Source organism: Strix uralensis, chromosome 4, assembly GCF_047716275.1.
Source record: "Strix uralensis isolate ZFMK-TIS-50842 chromosome 4, bStrUra1, whole genome shotgun sequence".
NCBI lineage: Eukaryota > Metazoa > Chordata > Aves > Strigiformes > Strigidae > Strix > Strix uralensis.
The window spans coordinates 124,239,939-124,266,218 of NC_133975.1; the positions used below are offsets into that span (position 1 = coordinate 124,239,939).

General features: G+C 40.7%; 1 protein-coding gene across 2 annotated transcripts in view; it reads left to right on the forward strand.

Moving 5' to 3' along the window:
- MNAT1 (MNAT1 component of CDK activating kinase) overlaps nt 1-26,280 on the forward strand; it is a 124,697-nt gene that overhangs the window by 91,403 nt on the left and 7,014 nt on the right. The window contains exons 8-9 of one of the 2 annotated variants that reach the window (XM_074868989.1): nt 8,382-8,513; nt 11,300-11,323. The exons of the other annotated variant lie outside the window; for it this stretch is intronic. Coding sequence (XP_074725090.1) covers nt 8,382-8,502 — 121 coding nt within the window. The 3' untranslated portion in view covers nt 8,503-8,513; nt 11,300-11,323. Of the gene's footprint in view, nt 1-8,381; nt 8,514-11,299; nt 11,324-26,280 lie in introns of those variants that run through there. 2 annotated transcript variants of the gene reach the window in all.

A 26,280-nucleotide genomic window follows, 5' to 3' on the forward strand; every position in this document is an offset into this window, starting at 1 on the left:
CTGTACTCAGAATACTGGTCTGGTAATGTTTTTTTACTTTTTCATGCAATCATGGAAAAAATATGTTTCTGCTCGAAGCAGTTGTCAAACAAGCTTCTTTCATCGACAATCAGACATAGGGCAGCTGAGTAAGGCTGTTTAGTCTAGAATAAATACTCGAGAGATTACAAGGTCACTGTAGGAAATGTAATTATACCATTTATTCCAGAATAGTCTTTTTGTAGTGTGGGCTTGCAGAATACTAAATCATGCATTTATTAAAATACATAGAATATGAAGAAAAAAAATTCAGAGTCTTAACATAAGGAATGGAGGATTGTCTGGCAAACTGCACTACAGGATTAACCAGTAAATATTTAAAATTGCTTAAAAAAATCAGGATGGTAATATTGGCTTTATTCTTGAAAATTGGTAGGAGGTGAGCCCTGAACTGTCTCTGCAGGTGTAGAGGCAATGCTGCTAAGTAGGCAGCTGAAACAGTGTCAGGCAGAGCTGTCTGCTGATGGATTGTAATGTGGCAGGAGGCATCCAGCCACTGTGTGGGCCAAATACCCTATTTTCTGCACTCCTTGTGTCTCACCAAATCAAAGCCTTGTTACTATCAGCCACTCAAAAATATACGATCATCTGTGATAGGTCTGATCTGTTACTGAAAGCCCTTCTTTGTTTTCATCCTTCCCTGCATCCCCTGCGTTGGTATCACTACTGATGGATGGTTCTCCTGTGACTTGGTATGTCCACAGGCTTTACTCCTTAGTTGTCCTCCATCAGCTTAGACAAATATATTTTTGTAGAAGTTAAGTTTTAGATCTTTTGTTGCTTGTCTGAAATTACTTGGTAAGTTTGAGATCAGTAGCTTTTGTGATCAGTGTTTTCCTTTACTTTTTTCCTTCCTTGCTTCTCCGGCATTCCATTGTATTGCCCTTTTTGACTCCTCCTCTGAGTCCTCAGCCAGATGTATAATTGCATTTGGAACTGTGTAGTTGCACAAGAAAAACGGTACATTTTGCATGTGCAGGAGTGATCTTTCCTGCTTATCTCTCACTTCAGCAACAGAAGGGCCTCTGTGTCCTCAGCTTTTGTTGTTCTTCCCGGGACAGAGCCCCCAGGTGCTTTTTGACTACAGAGCCATGAATACCTCAGCAGTGAGGAGCAAAGTCTGTCCAGTGATGGTCATGGAGAATATGGGAGCTCACTGAGGACCACTGCTGAGAGGGAGAGCTTCTCATGATTAACATCTGAGCATCACTCGTGCTTTGTACTTGGCTGTAAGGAACGGCAGAGAGATGTCATGACAAGGAGTTGCTCTGGGGCAGTCTAGGCAAACACTGTTGTGGTTTTCTGAAGGGTCTGTTTGGATGGGCTAGTCTTTTAAATTAATTATTTAGTCTTGGGTGTAGTTGAAGTAGAAAGGTGAGGAGCATCCTGTTTTTGAGTTTGCTCTCTGGATTTTACAAATGCCTTATTGTACTAAAAATGCAAGAAGGAAGTCTGAAAGAGAGAGGGGCTTCCTAAACCCTTCCACACTTGTTTCAGGAAGAGGGAGTTATGTATAATGAAAATACTTAGACTGAGTGGGACAGCCAGCAAAATAGACCCCTAAAGAGGAAAATAAAGCCAGAAATTATGCATCTTCTTGACTCTGACACTGATAAACATAGTTGTAAAGCAGCCTTCCAAATGAAAATTGTTTCTTTGGGTATCAAATAGCTGAAAAGGTGAATTACAAATTTCCTGAAACAGCAGAGGGAAGCATTGGAGTGTCTTGCTTGAAGCTTTATGCAGCTTTTCAAGCTGTTGCTCGTGATTCTTTAATCCCCTTCAGGTAGCTTTGTTGCAGCTTTATTCTTGATGAGTAGTATTTCTCACAGTGATCAGGAATCAACAATGTTTAAACCTTCTCTGAAGAGTGCTAAGTGGTAGGAGTGAGGGATCTCTTCTTGGAGGAGCATGCCATTTGCCAAAGTCAGTAATTCCATTCATAAACTTGATTTTATGTATGTAACTGATATCACACATGATATGATGGATGGCAAGATTTTTGAGGGTTGGGCTGGTGGTCTCTGTTTTCTTATTTTGATAATGACCCTGATGTCCCCCAGATTATATCACACTGGAGGAAATGTTTTGAAAAGTGGAACTGGAGAACTTCCCTTAGAGTTAATGGTATCTGATCACATGTGTTCTCTTACTTTTCCTAGTTTCCTTTTTTAAAAAAATAAAATATCCAAGTCTTACACACCCATAAGAACTGGAGTTTATAGCTCCTTCCATTCCAGCAGTGGAGCAATAGAGATTTTAGGGGTAACTAAGACTGTAACAGCTACATGAAAAGGAATGGTTGGAGGATATGGAGGGGAACCCTAAATGTACCTTGTCTGTCAAAAGTCTCCTAGTAAGCTTATTAGCCACCAGAGAAGCTGCATGGAGTGAGATACCTCATAGATGTCCTAACTGCTCAGTCGGAGCTTGTAAGCACCCACAACACCAAGTCCGGACTGCATTAGTTCTGGTGTCATGGCACTACTTAAAAAGAAAGGAGAGGAAAACTGAAGCTCTTTGGATCTTTTAAATTTGACAGTGTCCAAGGACTGGTAAAAAGTTATTAGCTCAGGTGACTTCTGTAGTTAGACTCATGTATGTTGGATCAAGAGGGCAAAAGAGGAACCCAAGCCTTCTGCAAACAAACAAAACCCAAAACCGCACAGCTGTTCTTAGCTTTGTGTGTTCTGGACCCCTTTTATTCACCAAGAACACTAACGACATGAGGTGCTTTTAATTCGGAGTCTCTTAAATGCTAGTATTTGCAGGATGGGGGTATTGTCAATGAATTCTCTAAATACTAGTTGTTTATAAGCATCCACTGCTTTCATTCCAAATCAGCCTCTGTATCAAATGATTGAGATGTTACCTGGTTGCTTGACACCCACAATAAGATCAGTGGCGATGCTGAAGCTGGCTTGTGGTGCTGTCTGCACAGTGCTTTGCCTCAGCCAGTACAGCCCACAGCAAGGCCACTGAACTTGTCCGTTTACACACGCAGAGCGTGCGGCAACACCCGCTTGAGCTGAGAAGGGGAGGACTGACCACTGAACGGACAGTGGTCTCGTGAAGATTGGTGGCACTAAACGTACAGCTACAGAGGCGATTATTAATACAGTATTTTTTAAATATGCCCTTTTTTTTTCCATCCCCTGGGTTAGGGACATAATATTCCTATCATTCTCTATAGTTTTGATATTTATTTTTTTTTTAGTGAGGCTGCTTACAGGGGGGTGAGGAAAGTACCTGCAATTAAGTTGGTTGGCTGGAGATCATATAGACAGATTTAGGAACTGATTTTCATGGCTTTGGTTTTAAAGCCTTGCTAATAGTTAGTTGAAAACTGTTTTAGGTAAGCAAGCCATGTAGGGCCAGGCTTCCAGAAAGAACTGAGTTGTTCACTTCTCTCTCTTCCAAATTGAGGCATTTGAGTTAGACCACATTTCTAATAACAAAATAGGGATTTGAACATAATCGGACTTCACAGATGAACTATTGCTCAGGCTTGAAGGTAACGCCACCATATTTTTGTTTCTTTACCTAACTGGTATTAAATGTAAAAACATAAATCCTTTTCAGTGGGAGAGGAGAAGGGAGATGGTTTTCATTTGGCATAATTTCCTGTGAGACGTATTTCTAAACAAGGCCCATATTTACACAAGACAATACAGTTTTACATGTACTAGTATATCCAGCACATTTTAAAATTGTTTAGCCAGCCCCGGGTATTAAATACCTTCACAATAAATGTGTTTAATAAAAGTAGATGAAGTTTGAAATAATTTTTGAATAATTTTACAGTAGAAACACCAGTTAAATCAACCCCATTGCAGTAATAAATGTCACAAAAACAATTAATTATACTTGCTTGCCACTGCAAAATCAATTGTGTAACTGTTCTTCTAAAACTGGCTTTGACATTACTAAATCCTAAACACTACACTTCTGTAACTTGTCAGAATCAGGTTTTGGTTAATAGATATTTTCAGTGATGTAATGGGAACTTCTGGCATGGAGTCAGAATATAATGGACTGTGATTAATGTTTTAATAAGCACTTTTCTTCTACTTATGATGCAGCAGTGAAATGGGTTTCCTGCTTAGATTGATAGAACAGCAGGTGTGCGTACATACTTTTTTCTTTCAGTAAGAATAAGTTTTTCAGTTCTTCTGCTTGAAAATATTTAATGTTTTTCCTTGAGTCAAATGTTGCTGATTTGGGGTTTTCAGTTTGTTTGTTTTAAATCCAGCTATTGCTGATTCTTGTCATTTGGAAGTGGAAGGTGCTACGGAAACCTTTTCAGTACTTAAAATATTTGCTTTGAAAAAGAAGAAACTCATTAGTTTAAAAAACAGTTTTGATATATTGATGTTTTCTTCAGTGAAAGGATTTCTTTAAAAATAGTGTTAGAGTAATTCAAAAGTGTGCGAGAACAAAGTATAGTGTTGAAAGTATTAGCAGTTTAGATTTATTATTTAAGTTGATGTAATACACTTGCTACATGCTTGGTTACTGTTGTACTGGAAGTAGTTGTGTTTTTCTATATTTTTTCTACAAAAAAAAAAAGTCTAATTTAGTCACTGTTTTAATGACCCATCAATCCAGATTTGTTGCAGGGATACCTTTTTTGCTTAGGGATTCTACATCAGGGTTGGTCTTTCTTCTAAGATGCTGCTTAAGGTGAGCATATTCTCCGTGCTCTTAACGCCCTACTAATATCAGGTGGTTGTTGCACACTTGGTCTCTACTATTCCTCTGCAGAGGAATATATATAAATAATGACAGAGCACGAGGGCTACCTTCTGTTGAAAACAAAGTAGTCTCTTTTCTTTCCTTCTCCTCTGTCCTTGTAGGCTAGATAGTAGCAATGAATATACCTGTGATGAGAGAGGAGAAAAGGGTGAATCCTGTAGAAAAAAGAGGTCCCATGTCTTGGGTATTGCTGGCATTAGTCTATTAGACAAAACTCCAGGCACCTCTGCTCTCTCATTTCAAAAAGTCAGGTGAGCCTTTCTGGAAAGGTAGAAAAGGTGCGGTGGTCCTGGCTCCAGTGCAGGCACTCTTCTCTGGAGTCTGTTGACATTAGTTGAGGTTCAGGATAACAGGTAGTTTCTCCATCTCTTCTTTCCCCTAAACCTGGGAATCTTACTGACTCCTCTGTTCTCAGGAGCATCAACCCATGCTTTAATGTTTACATCAGCTTTGGGAAAAATGCAGATGTCAGCATACTTGTGTTTTTAATATTTATTGAGAATTTCACAGACTGACTCTATACCTTGGTTTTATGCCAACTCTCTGTACTGGGGTAGCATCTGCCTTCCATAGAGAAGGTTACTTGTGCATTTTCTTTATTTGCTACTGCTGCCTTTGTCTAGTTCTCCCTTAAAAAGATGCAGAAGGTGAGTTCTGGCTGCTATCTTGATTTGCTGACTCTCTTCCAGAAATCATGAGGAAATGCTCACGAATAAAGCCAAAAAAAATCTACACCTCTTCTCCCCTTCCTGTCATTAGAAGTTTCTCTCTCTCCTCCTCCTCTTTTTCACATTTAGACCCTGATGGATTGGGCAGACTTCTTGCTCTGTGGTCATTGATTCTGTTAATTGTCAAAAAGTATTCCAGAAATGAGAGAGAAGAGATCTGCGCTCTGAGACCATCTCAAATCTTGGAAGCATAAAGGCTCTGCAGTTCCAGACTCTTCAGCACACAGTTAATTTTGGAATGAAAAGTCCCACAGATACAGAGTCTGCAAACAATCTGAAGTATGGAAAGAAAATTTTGCCTTTTCTTTTTCCTTATTCCATGATGTAGGTGCATCCTGCTTTTTTTCTCACCAGAAGAGAAGCAAGTATTGTTGGGAAGATGTGAGTACAACAGGGGAGTTCACTTCCAAGAGTCTGGTGTGAATGAGTAGTACTCTGCCTTGAGTAGTGCAGGCCATAGTATCTTTCTTCTTGATCTTTTGGATTTTGTCTTAAGAGCAGTCACTGAAGTACTGTTTTTGTGAAACTTCTCTTTCGTTTTCTCTCACCCAGAAGTGATCTATAGACATTTTAGGTCTGCTGTATTTGCTCAGTTTATCCAGCCCTTAAATATGCTTGGAAAAACATGGACTAGCAGAAGAACATATAAAAATGGTGTTGTCCACTTCTACAAACATCTGAGCAATCGATTGTATTGTAACAGCTGTTACTGACCCTGGAGATGACACCAATGATAATTCAGTGCAACCGCCCTCCTCACCATTTCTGTGAGTTCTCACAGCTAACGCTGGCAGACTCCTTCCCTGCCTTCTCCTAAGAGCTGTAGGAAGTTCATGTGTTCCCTGACTTGTTTTTGGCTCTAGTGTCAACACTATTCTGAAAAACTCCCATTGAACTTCCTTGGGTGTTACAGACGACAGGTTTAAAAATAAATAAAAGCTCAACATAGGTCCAGTTCTGCTCCTGGCCCTGGCAGAGGGGATTTGTAGTGGCTTCGGTGGGAACAGGATTAGGCCTTCGAAAGTGCCTTTAACATTCCTACCCTTGGGCAGTATGTGTGGATACCACTTTCTTTTGCGACACAGTGGATGAACTGTGTGTGCTCACAGGCACTTTCATACAATTGAGGAGTGTGCTCCACATGGCTCAGGGGTGTTTGCAAATGGAGCAAAGGAATGCGGCTACCTGTATGACAGAGCGCCGTGTTCATCGGCCGAGTTAATAGATATTTGGCTTTACTGGAGCTCTTGGCTGCTAGTTGACTTTCCTGTATTTCAAAACAGAAATGCTGAAAAACTGTCTGGAGCTGTCTGCTAAGATCACTGCCCGTATGTACTACAGTAGCAGGTTTTACAGGTTGTCTGCCCTGGGAATTTAAAATCAGAAAAGAAAATCAATGTCTTTTAATGCTATTTTTATCCCCTTAGAAAAATACTTTGTGAATGGGGCTAGCAAATCTATGAGATTGCAGTAGTCATGTATGGGTCCATTTCGTGCCTTCCTCATGCATGTGCACATCTCTTGTTTCTGTGGCAGTAGAAGAGCAGTAATAGAGTTTTAAAGTGTCGGCCTCTGCCCAGCAGCCCTGCTGAGGGGCGACAGGTAAGTGCAGCAGGGGCTCTAGTCTAGACCTCCAGAGAGGGAGCTGGTTTCATCACTACATTGCTGTCTTTGGGCGAGCTTGGAAAACCTAGTAAGATAAAATTTAAGAAATCTGTAGTAGTTATACATCTAAGCTCCTTATGAGCCTGTCCTGTTGTGTTGGTTTTTTTTTTTTTTTTTTAATTCTTCCCCTCTCACCGTGCCCCTCCCCTCTCCCCTTGGTGCTTTGGTTCATTATCTGCAAAATGGGAATACCTGTTGTGAAATATCAAAATATCAGCATTAGGCTCTGGGAAGTACTTGCAGTACTTAAAGTAGAGAGGACCACATAAGCTGGAATGGCTGGGTGGAGGTGATAATACAGGCTACTGGTGTTTTCAAAGCATAGTGAATCCTCTATTTTGGGCTGCTTTGAAGGATGGGTATTTGCAACAAATCCCAGAGTTTTTGTTGACTCATGACTTATATTTTGGTTTTATTCAGCATTTTTTTTCCCTTTCTGAGGGCTCCAACAGCTGAAACAGCATCGTTTTGCCACACGGCAGTTTCAGCTGAGTCTGGTGTTTGAAATGGCAACACTGCTAAATGTTTGTGACTTGTTTTTAGAACAGCATTTCAGCTGCCAGTTTCCTTAAGAAAGCAAAAACAATATGAAAAGCAAGAAATACAAATAAAGGAGAGGCTTTAAAATCCTTCTGATGTAAAAAAAAACAAACCCCAAAACACCTAAACAAAAAAGGTTCAGAAGATATGCTAAATTTAGCAAAATTTCTGGAAGTAAATAGGAAAGTGACATCTAAATAAGCATGTGTGCTCCTTGATTCCCTTCACCTTCTTTCCCCCCCTCCCCAACATGAACTTGTTGATTACGTTTTCTGTTAATGAGCTATTTCCAAAAAATTTTGCTTTTCCTTCGGTAAAAGGTTTGGATGCTCCCAGCAGGGTAGCTGCCACATGGTGGGGGTAAATATAGGGGGGAAGGAGAGCTCCCAAAAACTCTCTACTTCCTCGTGAAGTGATGAAGAAACTGCAGCAGTACCATTAATTCTTCCAAGAAGAGGGTAGGATTTAGGGCATCAAGAATAACTGCTTTGAGAGCATGCTCTGTGCACCCAGAAAAGCTGTAATTTCTACTGGAATAGTTTTATTGATATATATGTTTGTGTGTGTGCATATGTGTATATGCATATATCATTATATATAATTTTAGATTTACAATGTAATAACTCCTTGTTGTTATTGCTGTCGTATTATTAGGTGTTTCTGTAGGCATATCAATGCATTGATTGTTATAACAACTACAGCTGAGGATAGGTGTTTTGCCCCAGAAGGCAGAAGGCTCAGAGAACTTGCTGCAGAAAACCAGGTTGAATACTGAATAGACAAAAGGTAACATTTTCTAGAGCAACTAATTGAATGAAGAGTCTGTCTTGCTACTTTTAATGAACTAGGCTCTGAATTAATTAAAAACACATACTAGTTTAGGATAATCATACAAGAGGAGGAAAGGTGTTGGAAACACGGCGTTAGTGTAAAAGGATGTATCTGCGTGTGGGGCAGTGTGTGCTGTTTGGAAAGGTGCTTGCAGAGCTGCAGAGGAAGAGACTGACCGTGCAGAGAGATAGATTAGATCTGATCCTGTTGCAGATTCATCTGTAGCCTTTGCTAAATCAGGTAGACTAAAATCCTCAAAGGCAGTTAAGCACCAGAATGAATACCTTTGGAGTTTGGCTTCAGTCCATATATAAATCTTTTTTTTTTCTCCTCCCTCCCCATTCCCCTGCTTGCTATTACTTTGTGTATGTATCTGCTTCTGGTTACAGAAGTAACCAGAGCTCACGTTTTGTTAATTGGCCACCATTATCTCTTATGTTTTTTCCAGTATTAATTAATCTGTGTAGTCCTGTGTCTTGTGTGACCTGTGTTCTTTGCTCCTGGCTGCATGACCTTTGCTATTAAGCTGTCTCTAGTTGGAAGAAGTCTGTTAGTAAGTGCTACAGATTAGCCTGAATAGTTTATCTATTTTCCTAGCCCCCTCAGATTTTTTGACAGCTGTGCATTTTACAAGGAGTGACTTTTATATTGTCTTTTAAATCATAGATGAAAGTTGTTGAGTATCACTGCAAAAAATGAGATCCCTGCAGGGAAAATACCTCATCGGATGATGAATCCTCATTTACGCTTAGTTCTTGAGATCTATCAGTGTAAATCGTGCTTAAAGATTTTTTGGTGTAGCACCTATGAAACTAATTTGAATGTGACACTTTAAGAAAAAAAATTGCTGCCTGTTTTTGTTATAAACCTAAAGGTGCACTTGATTTTTCCTTTTCATTGAGGTGAACCACTGAGGGATGTGTTAGTTCTTGGGGTAAAGAAATTTGAGGCTAGTGTTGGTTAAACAAATCCGTAAGTCAGTGTGGAATATTTTCAGGAGCAGTGCATTAAATGGACAGAGCATTTAGTGGGAGCTTTTGCACTCTACTGGGATTAAAGGATGACTCTGATGCAAAAAGATAAATAATTCAGGAAGAAGACCCATAGCTTTCCTGTGGAAATCTTTTTTTCCTTGAAAAAACGGAATGTACTTTTTGTACAAAAAGTCTGGAATTTGCATTGATACAGCTTTAACCTCGTAAAGAGTTATAGGGAAATTGCATAAAACTGCTCGTGGTAAAGTGTGTGTGTGGGGGCTATGTTTGAGACGGCTTCCAGGGCAGCTTGGGCTTGCACGTGCTCCAGCGTGTGGTGGAATAGCACAGAGGTGGGCTGGGAAGAGCCGGCTCTGCTTCTCCTGTGGTATTTGCTCTTCCATGGCTCCAGCTGATAGCACCTTTGTAGTACAAGAAGTTCTTGGTCACAAAGGGCATCTCATTAGCCCGTAGTAGATTTATGTGCCAAAATATTATTTAAGTCTTTGAAAACCTCCTTATCACTTGTGTGGCAGGTAATGCAATACTTGTATGTAGCTACTTTAAAGTCAGCTTATTAGAGTGCTTGTCCTACTGGTGGGAGAAATCAATATGGTCGTTTCCTCTCTTCCCTTAAATCATATCAGCAACCTGTCAGATGTGATGCACTGTGCTTCACAAACTCACTAGAAATTATTAGCAACTCACTAGAAATTATTAGCAACTCACTAGAAATTTAGCTTTATTTTCTTTGTAATTTTATTTAACCAAACCCTCTTTCTCACCAGAATGTCAGAGTGCCTTTGGTGAGTAGAATATAGCTTTTTACTTAAGAATAAGTCCATGCCCATATAAAAGTGACTGTTTTTCTTCTGTGATAGGCTTTTCTGTGCAGCTCAGGGACTTAAAAACTGAGAAGTATAGGTCCACAGAGACCCTGACGTTGTTTCCCAATTATGCATCCAGTGAGTGCTCCCAGTTCCTGGCTGCCATCTGGGAGAGCTGGAGTACTAGTTCAGTTGCTTTTAACAGTCGATTATGAGGAAAAGCATTTTGATAGAGAAGTTTTTTTCAACACCTGCATTACCCACCATACTGCTATGTAATCATCTATGTTTTAACTGAAGAACTGCATTAAGCACATTGTATGTGTTATCTTTCTCTCCTCTGCTGCCTTCAGTTAGGAGGTTTATACATTGATGCACAACAAACACAAATATTAATTTGGGGCTAATGGGAAATGAGTTTGGCCTTGAGTTATAGTGACCACAAAATGTGATGAGATCTGGCACTTGGTTTAATGATGCCAGAGAGTGGCATGACATGTAATCTAGTGACATCATGTTGTATGGTGTTGAATAAAGCACTAGTATTTCATGTAGTCTTAAAAAGAGAAAAAAGCTTGGTTATAACGTTCAGTGCACCTTTGTCCACAAACATGCATACACCTATTTATGGCTATATGTTAAAGCAGCGGCCCACACTGTTTCTTAAATTTCTTGTTATAGCAAGGAGGTTTTATATCTTAATAATATGAGAAATTAAGCAGCTCAAGAGCACAAAGCAGAAAAATGGCCTTCGTTAATTTTCTATTCTTTAAATTTCTTCTTTAATTATCTTGTTTATAATGATTGAAGGCTAAAGGAGTTTCTTAATGAAGTAGCAAATTACATGGAAAGTTAAACTTCAGTACAAAGATACACTCGCTTAGAATATTAAAATACAGTGTATCACTGATATAATAATCACTCGCCTCTTGTCTTGCAGCTTTTTGACTTGACAGAGCCATGGAACTTCCCTTTAAAGCACAGTAATTTCTTTAAAACCTGTTTGATCTGTCAAGTAGGTGTAGAAGCTTATGTCATACATGAATAATATAGCAGATTCAGCTCTCACAGATGATGCAAATACAGTGAAGTTAATTGACTTCGCCGGGGAGAAAATTCTTCCCCCCAATTATGTCAAATGCCAAAAAACTTTTCAGAGGTGGGGAGAGAATCATGCCTAAAGGACAATACTGACACCGTGCTTTTCTATTAGGTGATTTCTGTGCTTTATTTTTATTTTTAATTTTTTAATTATTTAAGCTTTCAGGGATAAAAGAATAAAATCAGCTAGCTCAATTGCATTTTTGTTTTGGGATTCTCAGACTTCATAAATCCATTGCCCTTCTGTGGTCCTCTAGGATTTTCTGCCTGTTTTTGTGAAGACACAAGCTTTCAGGAGACTCTATGAAGCTATGAAGTCCTGGACTTTTAATTTTTCTGCCAGTTTTAGCTGTTCTGCTGCTTTTACTTTATATTGGTATAATTTAAACCCTGTCAAAGACAACAGGTTTCTGTCACATTCTAAGTTTTTAGTATTTGGAAGACAAAGGAGAGGACTGGGCTTTTTACTTTGTTCTTTAATCCCTGGTCAGGACTGTAGCCTTGTCTCATATATGAAGCTCTGCAGTTTCATGTTCCAGCACCACATGATTCTTTTACAAAAATTTCCTGTCAGTGGAGAAGGAGCCAGCGAGGCTGTCATGGTAGGGGTTATTGTTTTGAGGAATAAAACTCCTTTTTCTCCGCTCTGACACTTCTTCCTCCCTCAGCTGAGTTTTTGTTTCTAGCTCGTGAGTTTTTCCACTGCAACTCATGGTAAATATTATTGCCAAGAAATGATAAATAAAATAAATAAAAAAGGATTGGTGTAGGCAACTTTTTATTCTCTGTCACCTGCTTTTGAGATGGCGATGCATGACAGCACAGTGGTGGGCAGTGCATGCACATGCATGTTTGCATGCACACGTTTATACAAACATTTAGCATGCCCAACAGGGTATCTGTATCGTGATTAAAAGGGTCTATGTGTGATCTATTTAAGTTCATCTGGGTAATCAGAGTTCAGACTGGGTAACCAGACTGCATTCCCTCTCTCTGGTAATCACTACAGGTGGTTGCATGTTGCAGCACAACAAAGATAAAACTGTTGTAGGAGTTAGTTTTTACAGGTTGGACGATCTGCCTGGCTGGCAAATGTTAGGTTTCTGTCCACTGGATGGGTGGGTTTCTCACTGGATGAGTCCTTTAAGTCATCAAGGCTGAGGATGGTTGCTGTTAATTAAGGCTGCAAGGTGATCCGCATTTTCTGGGGAAAAAAGAACAAAAGAAATCACAACCCTGTCTTCAGGGTTCTTTCACAGTGAAGGTAGACTGTTTCCAATGTAATTTTCTTTTCTAGCACAACTATACTATATATAGCCTGCCTTTTTGTATCTTACTGTTCAGTAACTCTTATGGCTTCTTCAAGAGTATGTCAGTAAATTTCACAGTGTTTATATTTTATGTGGTTGGGTTTTTTGTTATTTTTTGCTGGTTTTTGCTTTACAAAAGTGCCCAGGAACATATAATGCAAGTCCATCATATTGCAGCGATTTAGAGGTGTGTGGAGTAACAGTCCATGGCCCAAACTGCCTAAAAGTGGAGAATATCATTGTTAAAAGAAAAAAATTAGATAACATGCAGCAGTGACAAACTTTTATTTCTCCTGCACTTGACTCTGTCTTCTCGCTAAATGTGGCAATACTATCAAAACTTTTCATTCTTATGGCTTCTCCCTGTCAGCATAACTGTTCCAGACCTTTCAGTGGCAAAGAACTCCATTCTGTTTGTGGAGTCCAACTTTTACTCATCCTTGCATCTGGTTTTGTTGCCTTAAACCCCAGATATTTTCAAATTGACACAATATTGATCACAGTTGCATTTGGTTAAATTTGAGGTTAGTTTACATGAGTCAGTGATGAAGTTTCATGTGACAGTCTTTTGGACATCAGGCATTCATTATCTTTAAAATAATTTTTTGAGAAACTTTATTCAGCCATTAAATACACTTTTATTAAAACAAGCCCTTAGTATGCGTAATTTAGATTTGGAATCATGGTAAGTTTGTTTTTTCACATTTCTTGGAATGTGCTTTCAGTTTAGCTAAACAACACTCTATTTAGGGCATAATTTTAAGAATAATTTTTGTAATTCTGGCAGCAAATGCTGTAACGTTATAATTATGCCATAAGCATTCAATGTTTTTCCATCATAAGCTGGCTGTAATCCCAGTTCTGGAATACAGCTTTCTTGTTGCTCTCGTTTCTTCAAGTGATGGTGCAATTTTGTCCACAGAAATGATTTCTTAATAAAGTCCACCATTTGGGTTAGCTACATACTAAAGCAGCTCAAGAAGAAAAATCTCTTTCCCTCTGAAGTCATAAATGATTTTTGAACTTTTCTTAAAGGAAATTAACTTTTAACAGTGAGCTAAGCCAGCAGATACTGTTCAGAAACAGACTTGATCCTTGCATATATTAAAATACTGCGCTCATTTAACCATCTTAATTTAAAAATGGGAATTAGTTAAACCAATACAGTCTAGTGACATTAATATACCTGTTACGTGTTGTGGATTTCAAAGCAAAACAGGACCTAGTGGTATACCCCAGGGGTCAATACTGGGACTAGGACTGCTTAGCCTCTTCATTACTGCCTGGCTGAGGGGAAAGAGTGCACTCTCAGCAAGTTCGCAGGCGATATAAAGTTCAAAAGAGCAGCTCGTGCACCAGATGGTTGTGCTGCCCTTCAAAGGGACCTTGACAGGCTGGAGAAATGGTCTGACAGCAATCTTGTGAAGTTCAGCAAAGAGAAATGCCAAGTCCTGCACCTGGGGAGGAATAACCCCATGCACCAGTACAGGCTGGGGACCAATCAGCTGGAAAGCAGCTTTGCACAGGCGGCCTTGGAGCACACCATGTTGACCATGAGCCAGCAGTGTGTCCTTGTGGGAAAGAAGGCCAACAGCCTCCTGGGCTGCATTAGGCAGAGAGAGCGACCAGCAGGTCAAGGGAGATGATCCTTTCTGCTCCACAGTGGTGAGACACACATCTGGAGTGTTGGTCCAATCCTGGGCTTCCCAGTGCAAAGAGACATGGACACACTGGAGTGAGTAAGGACTCGGGGTATATGTTGTGTGAGGTAAGATTGAAGGAGCTGGAATTGTTTACTCTGGAGAAGGGAAGGCTCGGAAGGATCTTGTCAATGTGTGTAAATACCTGATGGAAGGCAGGGAGTAAAGGGGACAGAGCCAGACTCTTCTCAGTGGTGCCCAGCGAGAGGACGAGTCAATGGGCACAAATTGAAATACTGGGAATTCCATTAAAACAGGTTTAACTGTGAGGGAAGTCAAACACTGAAACAGGTTGACCAGAGAGTTTGTGAAGTCTTCCTCCTTGGAGATGTTCAGAGCTTGACTGGACACAGCCCTGAGCAACCTGTTTGAGCTGACCCTGCTTTGAGCAGGGGGCTGGACTGAATGGCCTCCACATGTGCCTTGCAGCCACAATGCTTCTCTGCCTTATGGCCTTTATGTCCATCTGTTCTGAGTCTGCATGACAAGATGAGAAAATTTCATCAAGTAATCTCAGCATCAAGATATGTAAAATAATTCTAGATGTATATATATAAAAAAAAATTTGTTTCCAATTGAGGACTTCTAAACCAGAATCCACTAGAAAGTGTCTCTTTGTCAGCAGGCTACCTCTATCTTCTTAGTTACTTTTTGCAGAGGTCTCAGAGGTTGTCTGTGGGGGTAGTCCACCAGTTTCTAAAGTGATGTCTGTCCTGGTTTTGGCTGGGATAGAGCTAATTTTTCTTCTTAGTGGCTAGAATAGTGCTGTGTTTTGGATTCAGTATGGGATTTGGTATGAGAAGAATGCTGATAATGTACTGATGTTTTCAGTTGTTGCTAAGAAATCAAGGACTTCTCAACTTCCCATGTCCTGCTAGTGTGCAGGTACACAAGAAGCTGGGAGGGAGCACAGCCAGAGCAATGGACCCAAACTGGCCAATGAAATATCCCATATCGTGTAACGACACGCTCAGTATGAGAATGAGGGTTGGCCGGGAAGCGTGGGCGCTCGCTTCTGGGATTGTGGTTTTCGGGATCTGCTCTGGGATTGTTAGCTGGGAACGGGCTGGGCATTGGTCAGCAGGTGGTAAGCAACTGTTATGCATTACCTGTTTATATTTTCTATTATGATTTATTATTATTAGTCTATTTTATTTCAATTATTAAACTGTTTTTATCTCGACCTACGTGTCTCCTTACCTTTACTCCTCCAATTCCATCCCCCATCCCCTGGGTGGGTGAGGATGGGTGGGTGACTGTGTGGTGCTTGGCTGCTGGCTGGGTTTAAACTATGACAAAGTCTTAGATGCTGAAGCTTGAGTCACCATCAGGTGTGGGTTTGGTAACATGAAATCAGGGGGATTGTATTGGTGTAAGACATGGTGAGTAATACAGCTGTGAATCAACCTGAGGTTTCGAAGAGGTGATCTAGATTTAAATTGGCTTTCTGTTCATGTATAATTGACATACTTTCACTACCGAGTTTAAACTTTCCAGGAAGAAACGAGTACTGAAATAAAAAGCCATATCTGCTTATAAAATAGGACCAAATTGTCATGCTGTCTTGCTGGTCCCACTGGAGTGGTCAGGCTCCTGTGCGCTCCCTTTTTTGCTGCTGGAGAGGACGGCTGGGGTGGGGGGAGCATTGGTGTGACCCAGTACAGCTTTCTTTACATTAAACGCCTTTCTCTAGTTCTTATTCAGGGTACAATACTGAACTTGGGTAGTGCCAACCAGATAATAATCCAATTGTCTGTAGCAAAGCAAATGGCATTTGCTTTGCTTTGTTGTAGCAAAAAGCAGTCATGTTTGTTGTGCCTTTGATCTCTATAAAGTGCTCTGATGTGGTGAGATCATCTTGAGGAAGCACTAACAGATCTTTCCTTGAATTTTGTATTCAACTCTGTGTAAAAAGGAAGAAGGAAAAATGGACTTGAATATGTGCTTATTGTGATAATTCATTTCAGTCAATAATTAGCTTGTTTTTCAAAGTTGCTGTACGGAACTTGGTATTGGAATGGGATATTGGCAAATGACTTTATTAGTTTTCACTGAAAATTAATATGTCTGTCAGCTTTTCACTGGGGTGCTAGTTTTGCTTTTTAGATCAGTAAGACTGACGGCTTCCCTTTCAGAACTAATTTTCTTTATTGGTTGTATTTGCTTATGTGTCTTGATAATCCTTCCAGTTACTGCTTTAGAAGATGTGGGAAGGGGAAGAATACGTGTTCCCTGAAGGTTGCTGTAAACCAGTCATTGCTGGTATGATACTCGATGAATGAAATATTTCCATACGCCATAAAACTTTATCTCGAAGACAGTCTTGAGAACTTAAAATAATGGTAAATATTCTGTAGCCTAGCTCTCGCAAGGGCTAAATAGCCTGGCCTTGATCCAGGAAGGCACTTAACAATGTGCTTAACTTTAAGCGCATTGAATATTCTTACTGGCATGAGTGAAAAATCAATGAGACTACTCACATGCTTAAAATAAGACATGTGCTTAAGTGTCTTTCTGGACCTCAGCCAGAGCGTTCAGTGTGCAGGATAGGCTGAATTCTAATTGTGGGCAAAAGCCAGTAGTGTTTCATTTTGCTTGTCTTGTGTGTTTCTGAAGAATTCATTGATATTGTCTGTGTTTATTTTAATTGGCCTCCATTTCCCATCTAAGCCCTACCAACTCCAAAGCTCTGGAAGTAAAATAGATGTGCAACTTAGGGTTGTCAAACAGCTTGTCAGGGATAGTACTTAGGCTGTATATATTGCTATAGAGCAGGAACTGAACTTCAGAAAAGCTGGGAAAAGATGAGGTGAAACTTGATTGTTTTCTTTGGTAGCCAAGGTTTTAATATAGAGAGAAAATGAAGAGGAGAGAAGAGAAGGGCTGGTGACACATCGCACCTTTTCAGTTAACATAGTTGCTTCTTAGGAAACATTAAAGAATGCAGACAGATGCATTAATAATCTGCTGGCAGTGGCTGTAGCCTTGGCAAGTAGGCTTTCCTACCCACTATTGATTTTTCTGACTCTCAGGCAGCAATTTGCAATGGGTGGCTTGATCCCTTACCCTCAAAATGGGCAGTGAGATGAGTTGTCACGGCCAAAATAATTTTTCCTTTCTAACCAATCCCTCCTGTTTCTTCAACAGCATCTTTTACTGCTTAGATGACAATTTCCACTGCTGACAACTGTGAATGATAAAATATACTATATTTAAACACAAAGAGTCTCCATGTCTAGAGGTGCAAAATAACCCAACACAAGGCTACTGAGCTCTTCATTGGCACCAGCTACACTTGTAGAACCAAACCACCAGAGGGTTGGGTTCTACAATGTGGGACATTACTGGTTGGCAAGTGTAAAAGCAGTGGAGCCACAGTAATCTAGAAGAAATCTTTGCTGTCAACTTAGTTGTCTAAGGAAGTAGCATGTTGTTCTCCCCCCACCCCCTTGCATTTTTCAACATCTAGACATTGGTTGTCTTACACTTTTCCTCTCTGTGTTTATGGCTTCCTCCTTACATCTGACATTGCTGTTTGCTTTCTTTTCTATCCAGGTTGTTAGAGCCCACACAGCAAATTCTTTTTCGTATACAGCCTTTGAGTTGTGATTGCTGGTATTTCTTCACCTCCCTTTTTTACTGGAAATTAAAATTTTTGTTTCCTTATATATATTGTATTTAGACTAGATGAGAGAGAAACTTAAACAAGTAGTTTAAAAGAGAGTGGCCAGAATAAAGGAAAATCAAGCATAAATGCTTTTAAAAGGGTTAAATCTGTAAAACTAGAAGAAACCGGTTGACACCATGGAATTTTATATGTAATTACAAAAGTATCTTCTGAAAATGCATCTCCATGAGGGAGCAGCTGCCATTTATTGGAGACCTCTTCCACAGTGAGTCTTGAGCAGTTTTGAATTAGTTTGCTTGTAGGTTGTTGGTTTTCTTTCAGTAGCAGAAGTGTGCTTGCTGTAGCACTCTTAGCTCGCTTTCAAGTATCTTTCAAGGTTAACTAGCAGTGTATGTTTTTGTGTACTTGCCCTGATGACCGCTTATTTATTTAAACTGTGAATGCCTCTTTTACTTAAATAAAAACTTAATAGAATAATCTGTCACATACAGAATTTCATGTGAATTGAGTAAGACTTGATTTAAGGTTCAAGTTTAGAAGGTGTATTCAGACTCAGGGATAGCCAATGATCTTTTAAACAGTGAAATGATGTGTGCTAAAGATATCAGAGCCAGAATTAGAACTGGAAGAGTGGATGGAAAATGGTACTTTATAGTTATTTTGCTTTCAACTGTTTTGCCCTTAGCTTTTCTAAAATCGGCTATCATGCTTAAGTCTAGGTCTATGAGTCTATCTGTTTGCAGGTGTCTTCAATGTGACAGAGCCTTCTGCCACCTAGTGTTAATGTGAGTTCTCTCCTCAGCAGGGTATCACCAGATAATTTATTAAATGTCATTATTTATTAATAATCCCCCCACAATTGCTAGGCACTCTCTGTGAAGGTTTAAAAATGCGGTTTCTGCACCAGAGGGTTTCAGAATCAATTCAATCCTCATGCACAGCTTCTTTGGATACGTTTATTGAGGATGCAGTTTGCAAGGTAGGTCAAGTTGTTATACAAATAATCCATGGAGAATTTCAGGAATTGTGAATGTCACTCCTCTGTAACAACTCTGTTAGCACTTTTCTCTCCCAGGTGAAACTAAGGGATTCTGCCTAGCTCAGCACACTTCTGCTTTGATATCTGTGCTCCTGCTGGTTCAGGAAATTGTATTAGCCTGAAAGCAGCAGAGAATAAAAATTAATTCAACAGAAATTATATAAAATAAAGAATGATACCATTTAGACACTTAACTCATTGTATTTTTAGAAGAGTGGAATGGACATCTCCCATCATCACTGCATTTTCCCCTCTAGAAATTTCACCAGGGCACAATAGAGAAGGACAATAAAATCCAGAGAATTGCACCCAGATTTCACAATAGAAATGTCAAACTGTTAAAATAGAAAAATAAGCTTCAAATGATACTTTAAGCCAAATAATAATAGCTCCTACCATATGTTGACAGATAGGAAACTTCTTAGGATTGAAGGAGTGGGTTTTTTCTTTCATTCCTCTATAGAAATATTTTCAAGAGAACAGAGCCACTCTTTTCCCTTCTCCCTCCACCTTTGTTAGCTGTCTTTGACTGCTCTGTGATACATGGTTCCTTTGCAGGTTGATGTTTGAGAGCTCAGCCAAAAGACTGCACATGATTTGGGCAGATGCTTCTAATTCTTAGCCCAGCCGTGGTTTTGAGGAGAAGCCCTCACTCCTAGCTCCTGCCCTCCTCTCTTTTCTCCCTCCCACCTCTTCCAGGCCTTCCTGAGGAGCAGATGCCAGCATGGCTGAGAGCTGTAAACTTGATCCTCAACATCAGGCTGAAATGCTGACCTGATCAGCAGCAACCAGAACCTGAAGAAGTGGAGGGTCTAATGTATTAGAGCATTAGTCAGCTGCAATACAGGGCAGGCTGTTTTTTTCACCTTGTTTTGACCTGAATGGTCTCATCTTCTTTAAATAGTGTCATTCAAACCGCAGTCTTTTTGCTTTCAACCATTATGTTTTTCAGATGCCTAAAGAAAATAACTTTGGGTTCTTACTATCTCAAATGAGTAACTGCGAGCACAGAGCAGCTCTGTGCTCGTAGTTATTCATTTGAGATAATTATTAGGTTTGGCGGCTTACTTATCTGATCAGTATCAGAGGTTAAAAACCCTCTAGAAATTCTTTTGCATCTTGTGCTATTTTGAGTCATATTAAACCAGAATTACCATACAACATGAATTCATTGCTACTCTGTCAGAGCAGAGGATGCTGTGTCACAGTGAAAACAAAGTAGACTGGCTGACCTGGGGAGACAGTATTTTCAAAGCTGAGGTTATATACAGCTTTTTCTTTGTTCAGATGATGTTTTTTCCATCAGCAGTGATTTGGGGGCAAAGCCTGTGGCTGTGGTAAATGTATTTCTGGTGTTATTTTCCTGCTCTCAGTCCTTTATGCTGGCAGGGGGGAGAAGGTGATGTTGTTTTCCCCTTAGGTCCAGCCTCATCATTCTCACTGAGAACAGTGCCCTGCAGTGACATTGCAGAGCTGTGCGACAGAGCAGGTAGATGGAGGAGGCAAACTGGGGGAGATGCGTAGGGGCAAAGGAGGCTGTTGACCGCCATTAGTCTTCAGCCTGGCTGTGACCATGCCTGACAGCTGAGTCACCCAGGGGCTCTATCCTCCCCTGCTGGGACTAAAACACAGCCCTTCAATGCGGGGAAAAAAACACCTCTAGAAGTGTGCTGGCCAGTCCATTTCCAGCCTCGAGCCCAAAGTCAAGGTCCTTACCAGAGCTCCTGGGGCAAAAGTATCTCCTCTCTACTGTGGCAGGCCATCCTCTACTCTGCAGTTGTGGTACAACCATGACCATCCTTGTGATCTGCTGCCACAGAACTGCGCATCAAACAATGTACTGAAAAAGGTGTTGGGAAGTGGGGAGGTCTCTGTGCATCTCCATCCTCTTTCTGTAGGTGTTCCTGAGTGAGTGCTCTGTTCAGAAAGGGCTCCATTTGCTTCACAGCTGCATAATTTACATGGAAGCTGGTCCAGGAGGAATCTCTTTCATGTAGCTCACTCAAAGCCCTAGTTCATCAATATGGATTGTTTGCCGTGTGCTGGGGAATTTATGGTACACGGTGGGGTGTGCAGAAGTCGGAGAAAAAGGCAGAGTGAGGAACAGTAGGGAATTTTTATCCTAAAAGAAGAATTTGTGTGTCCAAATGAACTGTCTTTCAGAATAAAAGTTTGGTGCTCCCTGTGGCTGCAGAAGAGATGCTGTATTCCCGGAGCTGAACCCAGGGAAATGTTCTCCCAGCTGTGGGGAAAGACGCAGTGATGTCTTTAAATCTGAACTTGCCCTATTGTTAAAAAAAATCATAAAATAAGCCTATGAAAACAATCCTGACTTAGGTGGTAAGTTACAAAATGATGATTAACTTCCTCAGAATAATAATAATAATTTAAACATATCCCAAGTTCTTCTGGTGACCTTTGCCCTAAATGTAGCATGCGGGAAGAAGAGTGGAGTTGGAGGGCAGGGGGAAAGATGAAGAATTTGAAGATCAAGCCATGCCAAAACATGTTAAAGAGAGAGCTACTTTGCATTTACAGACATGATGGCTTAATGGTCTTTTTAGCTATTGAAAAGAAAAAATACAAGATCATAGCTGAGAAAAGGCCCTTGTGTTCAATGACATTCTTCTCAGGGTCAAGTACGAGTGGAGCCTGATTTAGTCATAGACTAAATGTAGCTGCAGTTCTGCAGTCCCCTGAAATGTAATCTATACTAGTCATGCAGAGTGAGTGCTTTGCTGGATTCCAGCTAGGACTGCAGTGTCCTTGTTACGCAGCGAGGCTGCTCAAGGGTGTTAAAATGCTTACTTGCAGTTGTTTGAGCAGTTTCTGCGATGGCTGATTGATTTACTGTATCTGGAAGTTCAGACCTGGAAACCTGAGCGAGGGAGAATGCCTTCGCCGCGGTGGCGAGGCTGGGTGTTGAGAGGACAGACAGCTGGCGGGTGACCTCAGGAAGATGACAAATGGGGGACCAGGTGCTCCTGCTCATCCAAGAGCGCTCCCAAGCCCTCTGCTCGCAGAGGTGCGAGTTACGGAAGTCGCTTGCACTGAAGGAAGGCTTCCTGTGAGCAAGGTTTCTAGAAATAAACATTAACCTTTTGTTACCGGCTAAGTACATGGGGATAATGAATTTAAGTAGCTACTTGGGCAAGAGTTTAAGCAGAAATCCTTTCGGTTTGAAGGAAAAAAAAAAAATCCATATGGTAGTGGTTGTGCGTATTTTGGAGATGGCACCCGGAACGCCAGCGGGAATGTGTGGTGCTGAGAGGTGTGGTGAGCAACAAGAAGCAAACTGTTTACACAGCATAATCGATGATGGTTCATGACTGACATGTATGGAGCCATTAAAGTGACTAAATATATTACTGGGTGGAAAGTGGGATGTGAGGAAGCCCCCCAACAATTGAAGAAAGAAAAGTCGGCATAGAACGTGTACAAAATATCCTTTATAGAGTTGTAACACGTGAACAAAAAGAAATTGGGTAGCCTTGAGTTTTTCCTTGCTTGCAAAGGATTAATGTGTTTGCAGGTTCTGCTTTCCATTTCCCATTTCTATTTTAAAACAGGCAGTCACCTGCTAAAATGAGGAGAACTTTCAGATAATCATTGTCTTGAATCTGCCCTGTAACAGCACAGGAATCTGTACGTGTTGACTTACACCAGCTGAGAATACGCCTCCTTTCTCTGAAGTTTGACTCTTGAGGATTATGGTGCACTCTAGCAGGTTTAGGGTTCTCTCCCTTTTTTTCCCTTTTTTTTTTTTTTTTTTTTTGGCTAAAAAACCCCAACAAAACAATATGACCTCTGTGATTGCTTTAACTTTTGACAATGCATTCAAGATCTCCTGCATCAGCTCAAATTGATGAATCTACTGCAAAGACAGGAATGGCTTCTCTTGCATTGGTGTTTACATTTTCTAAGGTTGACACTGCTACATCTCATCTGAAGTGATGCTGCCTGGTCAGATGTTAATAGAGCCTGATTAAATGTGGCATTTGATTATTATCAAAGTAAATATGCAGACACCCATTGTGAATTCTGGGCTCACATGAGGCGCAAAGTGTGTTTATCAGGCATGCACTGGATTTACACACCTGAATTCTTAATGTAAATCTATAGTGCACATAATTCCTCAGTGTAAAAAGAGGTTTATTTAATTTGTTAACATTTTTAACATATTGTCTACAGGTGTAATTGGTTTTGCAGTTCCTTTGAAGATGGATATAGGTCAGCTTGCACCATTTTAAGAGGTTTATGTCCCATTTCAGAGTGCTTTAGGTCTGTAGTCTTTAAGTCTGTAGTCTATAGTGCTTTAAGTGAATAGTCTTTGAGTCTATAGTCTTTCTCCACATAAAATAATAGTATCAAGTCTGGTGCCTTCTTGGGTAAGACCCTTCAGTGAGACTGGAGTTGTTTAAAAATCGTTGTTACAGCAGTACGTGCAGAAACCTGTATGCACAGCCTGCAAGTGGTATCCCAGGACTGTCATTCAGCCCGTGGCATAGAAAATGTAGAAAATGCGTATTAGGTCAGAGTAATACAAAGCTTCCTTTATTCTGTAAAATCTTTTTCATCATTCGTTTCCTGTCTTTACACTTTAAAACATCTAGTTCTTTTAAAATCATATCAGACAGTTTCTGTGGGTCAGAAGGCATTTATCTTTGTTCTTTGATCTTCACTTTTCATCTTAGCTTTAGGCAGTAGCATTGGCTTCTCAGTTACTCCAAAGGCAAATGTTTATCTGTGTGTTAAATAAATGTGGGTACCTGATTCTGATCTCATGTCTATTTAAAATCTAGAGCAGCAGCAGAACTGCAGTGCTAAGAAAATGCTGAAGAACCAGGTGCTCTCTAAAACTTTTCATCCTTTAAACTTTTTTTTACCAGTAGGAGAGTTTTTTATGATGCATTCACTGCATTCAGGAGCACTGAAAATATGTTTTGAGATAGCTGTCACAAGAAAATTTCCCTCCTCCAGTACTGTTTCATATCTTCATCAGTGACACGGACAGTGGGATCGAGGCACCCTCAGCAAGTTTGCTGACGACCCCAAGCTGTGTGGTGCGGTCGACACGCTGGAGGGAAGGGATGTGCCATCCAGAGGGACCTGGACAGGCTGGAGAGGTGGGCCTGTGCGAACCTCATGAAGTTCAACAAGGCCAAGTGCAAGGTCCTGCCCATGGGTCAGGGCAATCCCAAGCACAAATACAGGCTGGGCAGTGAGTGGATTGAGAGCAGCCCTGAGGAGAAGGACTTGAAGGTACTGGTGGATGAAAAGCTGGGCATGAGCCAGCAATGTGCGCTCACAGCCCAGAAAGCCAACTGTGTCCTGGGCTGCATCAAGAGAAGTGTGGCCGGCAGGTCGAGGGAGGGGATTCTCATTAGACCCCACCTGCAGTGCTGTGTTCAGCTCTTGGGCTCCCCAACATAAGAAGGACATGGATCTGCTCGAGCAGGTCCAGAAGAGGCCACAAAGATGATCAGGGGGCTGGAGCACCTCCCCTGTGAGTACAGGCTGAGAGAGTTGGGATTGTTCAGCCTGGAGAAGAGAAGGCTCTGGGGACACCTTATTGCAGCCTTCCAGTACCTGAAGGGGGCTTATAAGAAAGATAGGAAGGTACTTTTTAGCAATAGGACAAGAAGTAATGGTTTTAAAGTGAAAGAGGATAGATTCAGACTAGATATATGGAAGAAATTTTTTACAATGAGGGTGGTAAAACACTGGAACAAGTTGCCCAGAGAGGCAGTAGATGCCCCATCCCTGGAAACATTCGAGGTCAGGTTGGATGGGGCTCTGAGCAGCCTGATCTAGTTGAAGATGTCCCTGCTCACTGCAGGGGGGTTGGGCTGGGTGACCCAAACTGTTTTATGATTCCATCCCCTGGTGTATTAGCTTTTCAGTGGAAATGTTTGGTGTCTGGATTTCATCACAAAAAGAGGAAGTTTTCAGGGAAAGTAGTATGGGAAAATTTGATTCTGTTCTCTTCCCCCCACCAAGGATGGCTTCTTTGCCTTTGTGTCTTTTGCATTTAACAATTTTTCTGCTGAAAAGTTCACAACTGTACTCACCGATGTCATAGGTAATTTCTAATAAAATCTCTGATACAGGTAATCAGATATATCTTAGAGTTTATGTATGCGTTTCACCATTAAAAGAGGAAACCGTTTATGTGAAACATCACCTAAAAGTGCCTTAGTTTTCATCTTACACATGCTGGAGATTCTTTCATTGGTCACTGCAGTAGCTGAATGGTAAGGAGTGAAGCCGCCGCTTTTGGAGCAGGAACACTGAGCCCCGAGGTGCTGCCGGGTTGCTGTTGCAGCAGGGCATGTGTGGCCTTGGGCTGCCAGGATCTGAAATGTTTGCCCTCTGATATAACGGAGAAGAGGAATGAGGGAAGAGAGGGAGGAATAACTCATTACTGATTTCTACCTTTGGAGTCAGAACTGGCTTTATCGGTAGACAACTGTTTCATGGCTAATACTACTTTTCTAGGCTTTTTTTTTTTTCCTATTTCAGTGTCCAGTAGCAGACCTCTGTGCTGTTCCATCTTAGCTGATGTATGCTATGGTAGACCTGTTTTAATTTTAAAGAACTTTTGTCTCACCACATGCAGTTGATGTGTACTCCTGCCCAGAGACACTCTGACAGCATTTGAAACAAATTGCTATTTAGAAAAAGCAGATGGTAGAGGCTAAAAACAATCACTAGAGGTCCTAGATTTCTTTTAATGATTTGGTGGGTCGGGGTTTTCTTGGCTTCTCTTCTGGGAAAAGTAATTTCTGGTAGAACAGAGTTCTTCACTTAGAAGACCTAAAACCGAGAAATAAAAGTTCTAGGAGCCATGAACTCAAACTCCCAATTAAGAAGCTTTTCCTAAATCTTCCCTGTACTAAGTAGAGACCCATTAGAGTCAGTAGGCATTTGATTTTAAAGAACTTACTGCAAGATGAAGACTTTAACTTTTCCTTATTGGAAAGTTGGTTGAAATTTCCCTCTGAAGTAAGGGGGAGAAAATTACTCAAACATCATCGAAGTATAGATATGTTTATTTCCAAGCAATCCAAGCAAGCCCCTAGAAATGTCATCAAAGGTAAAGTCGGTTGGAACCAGAAGGTTTGCTCGTAATGCCAACTGTGC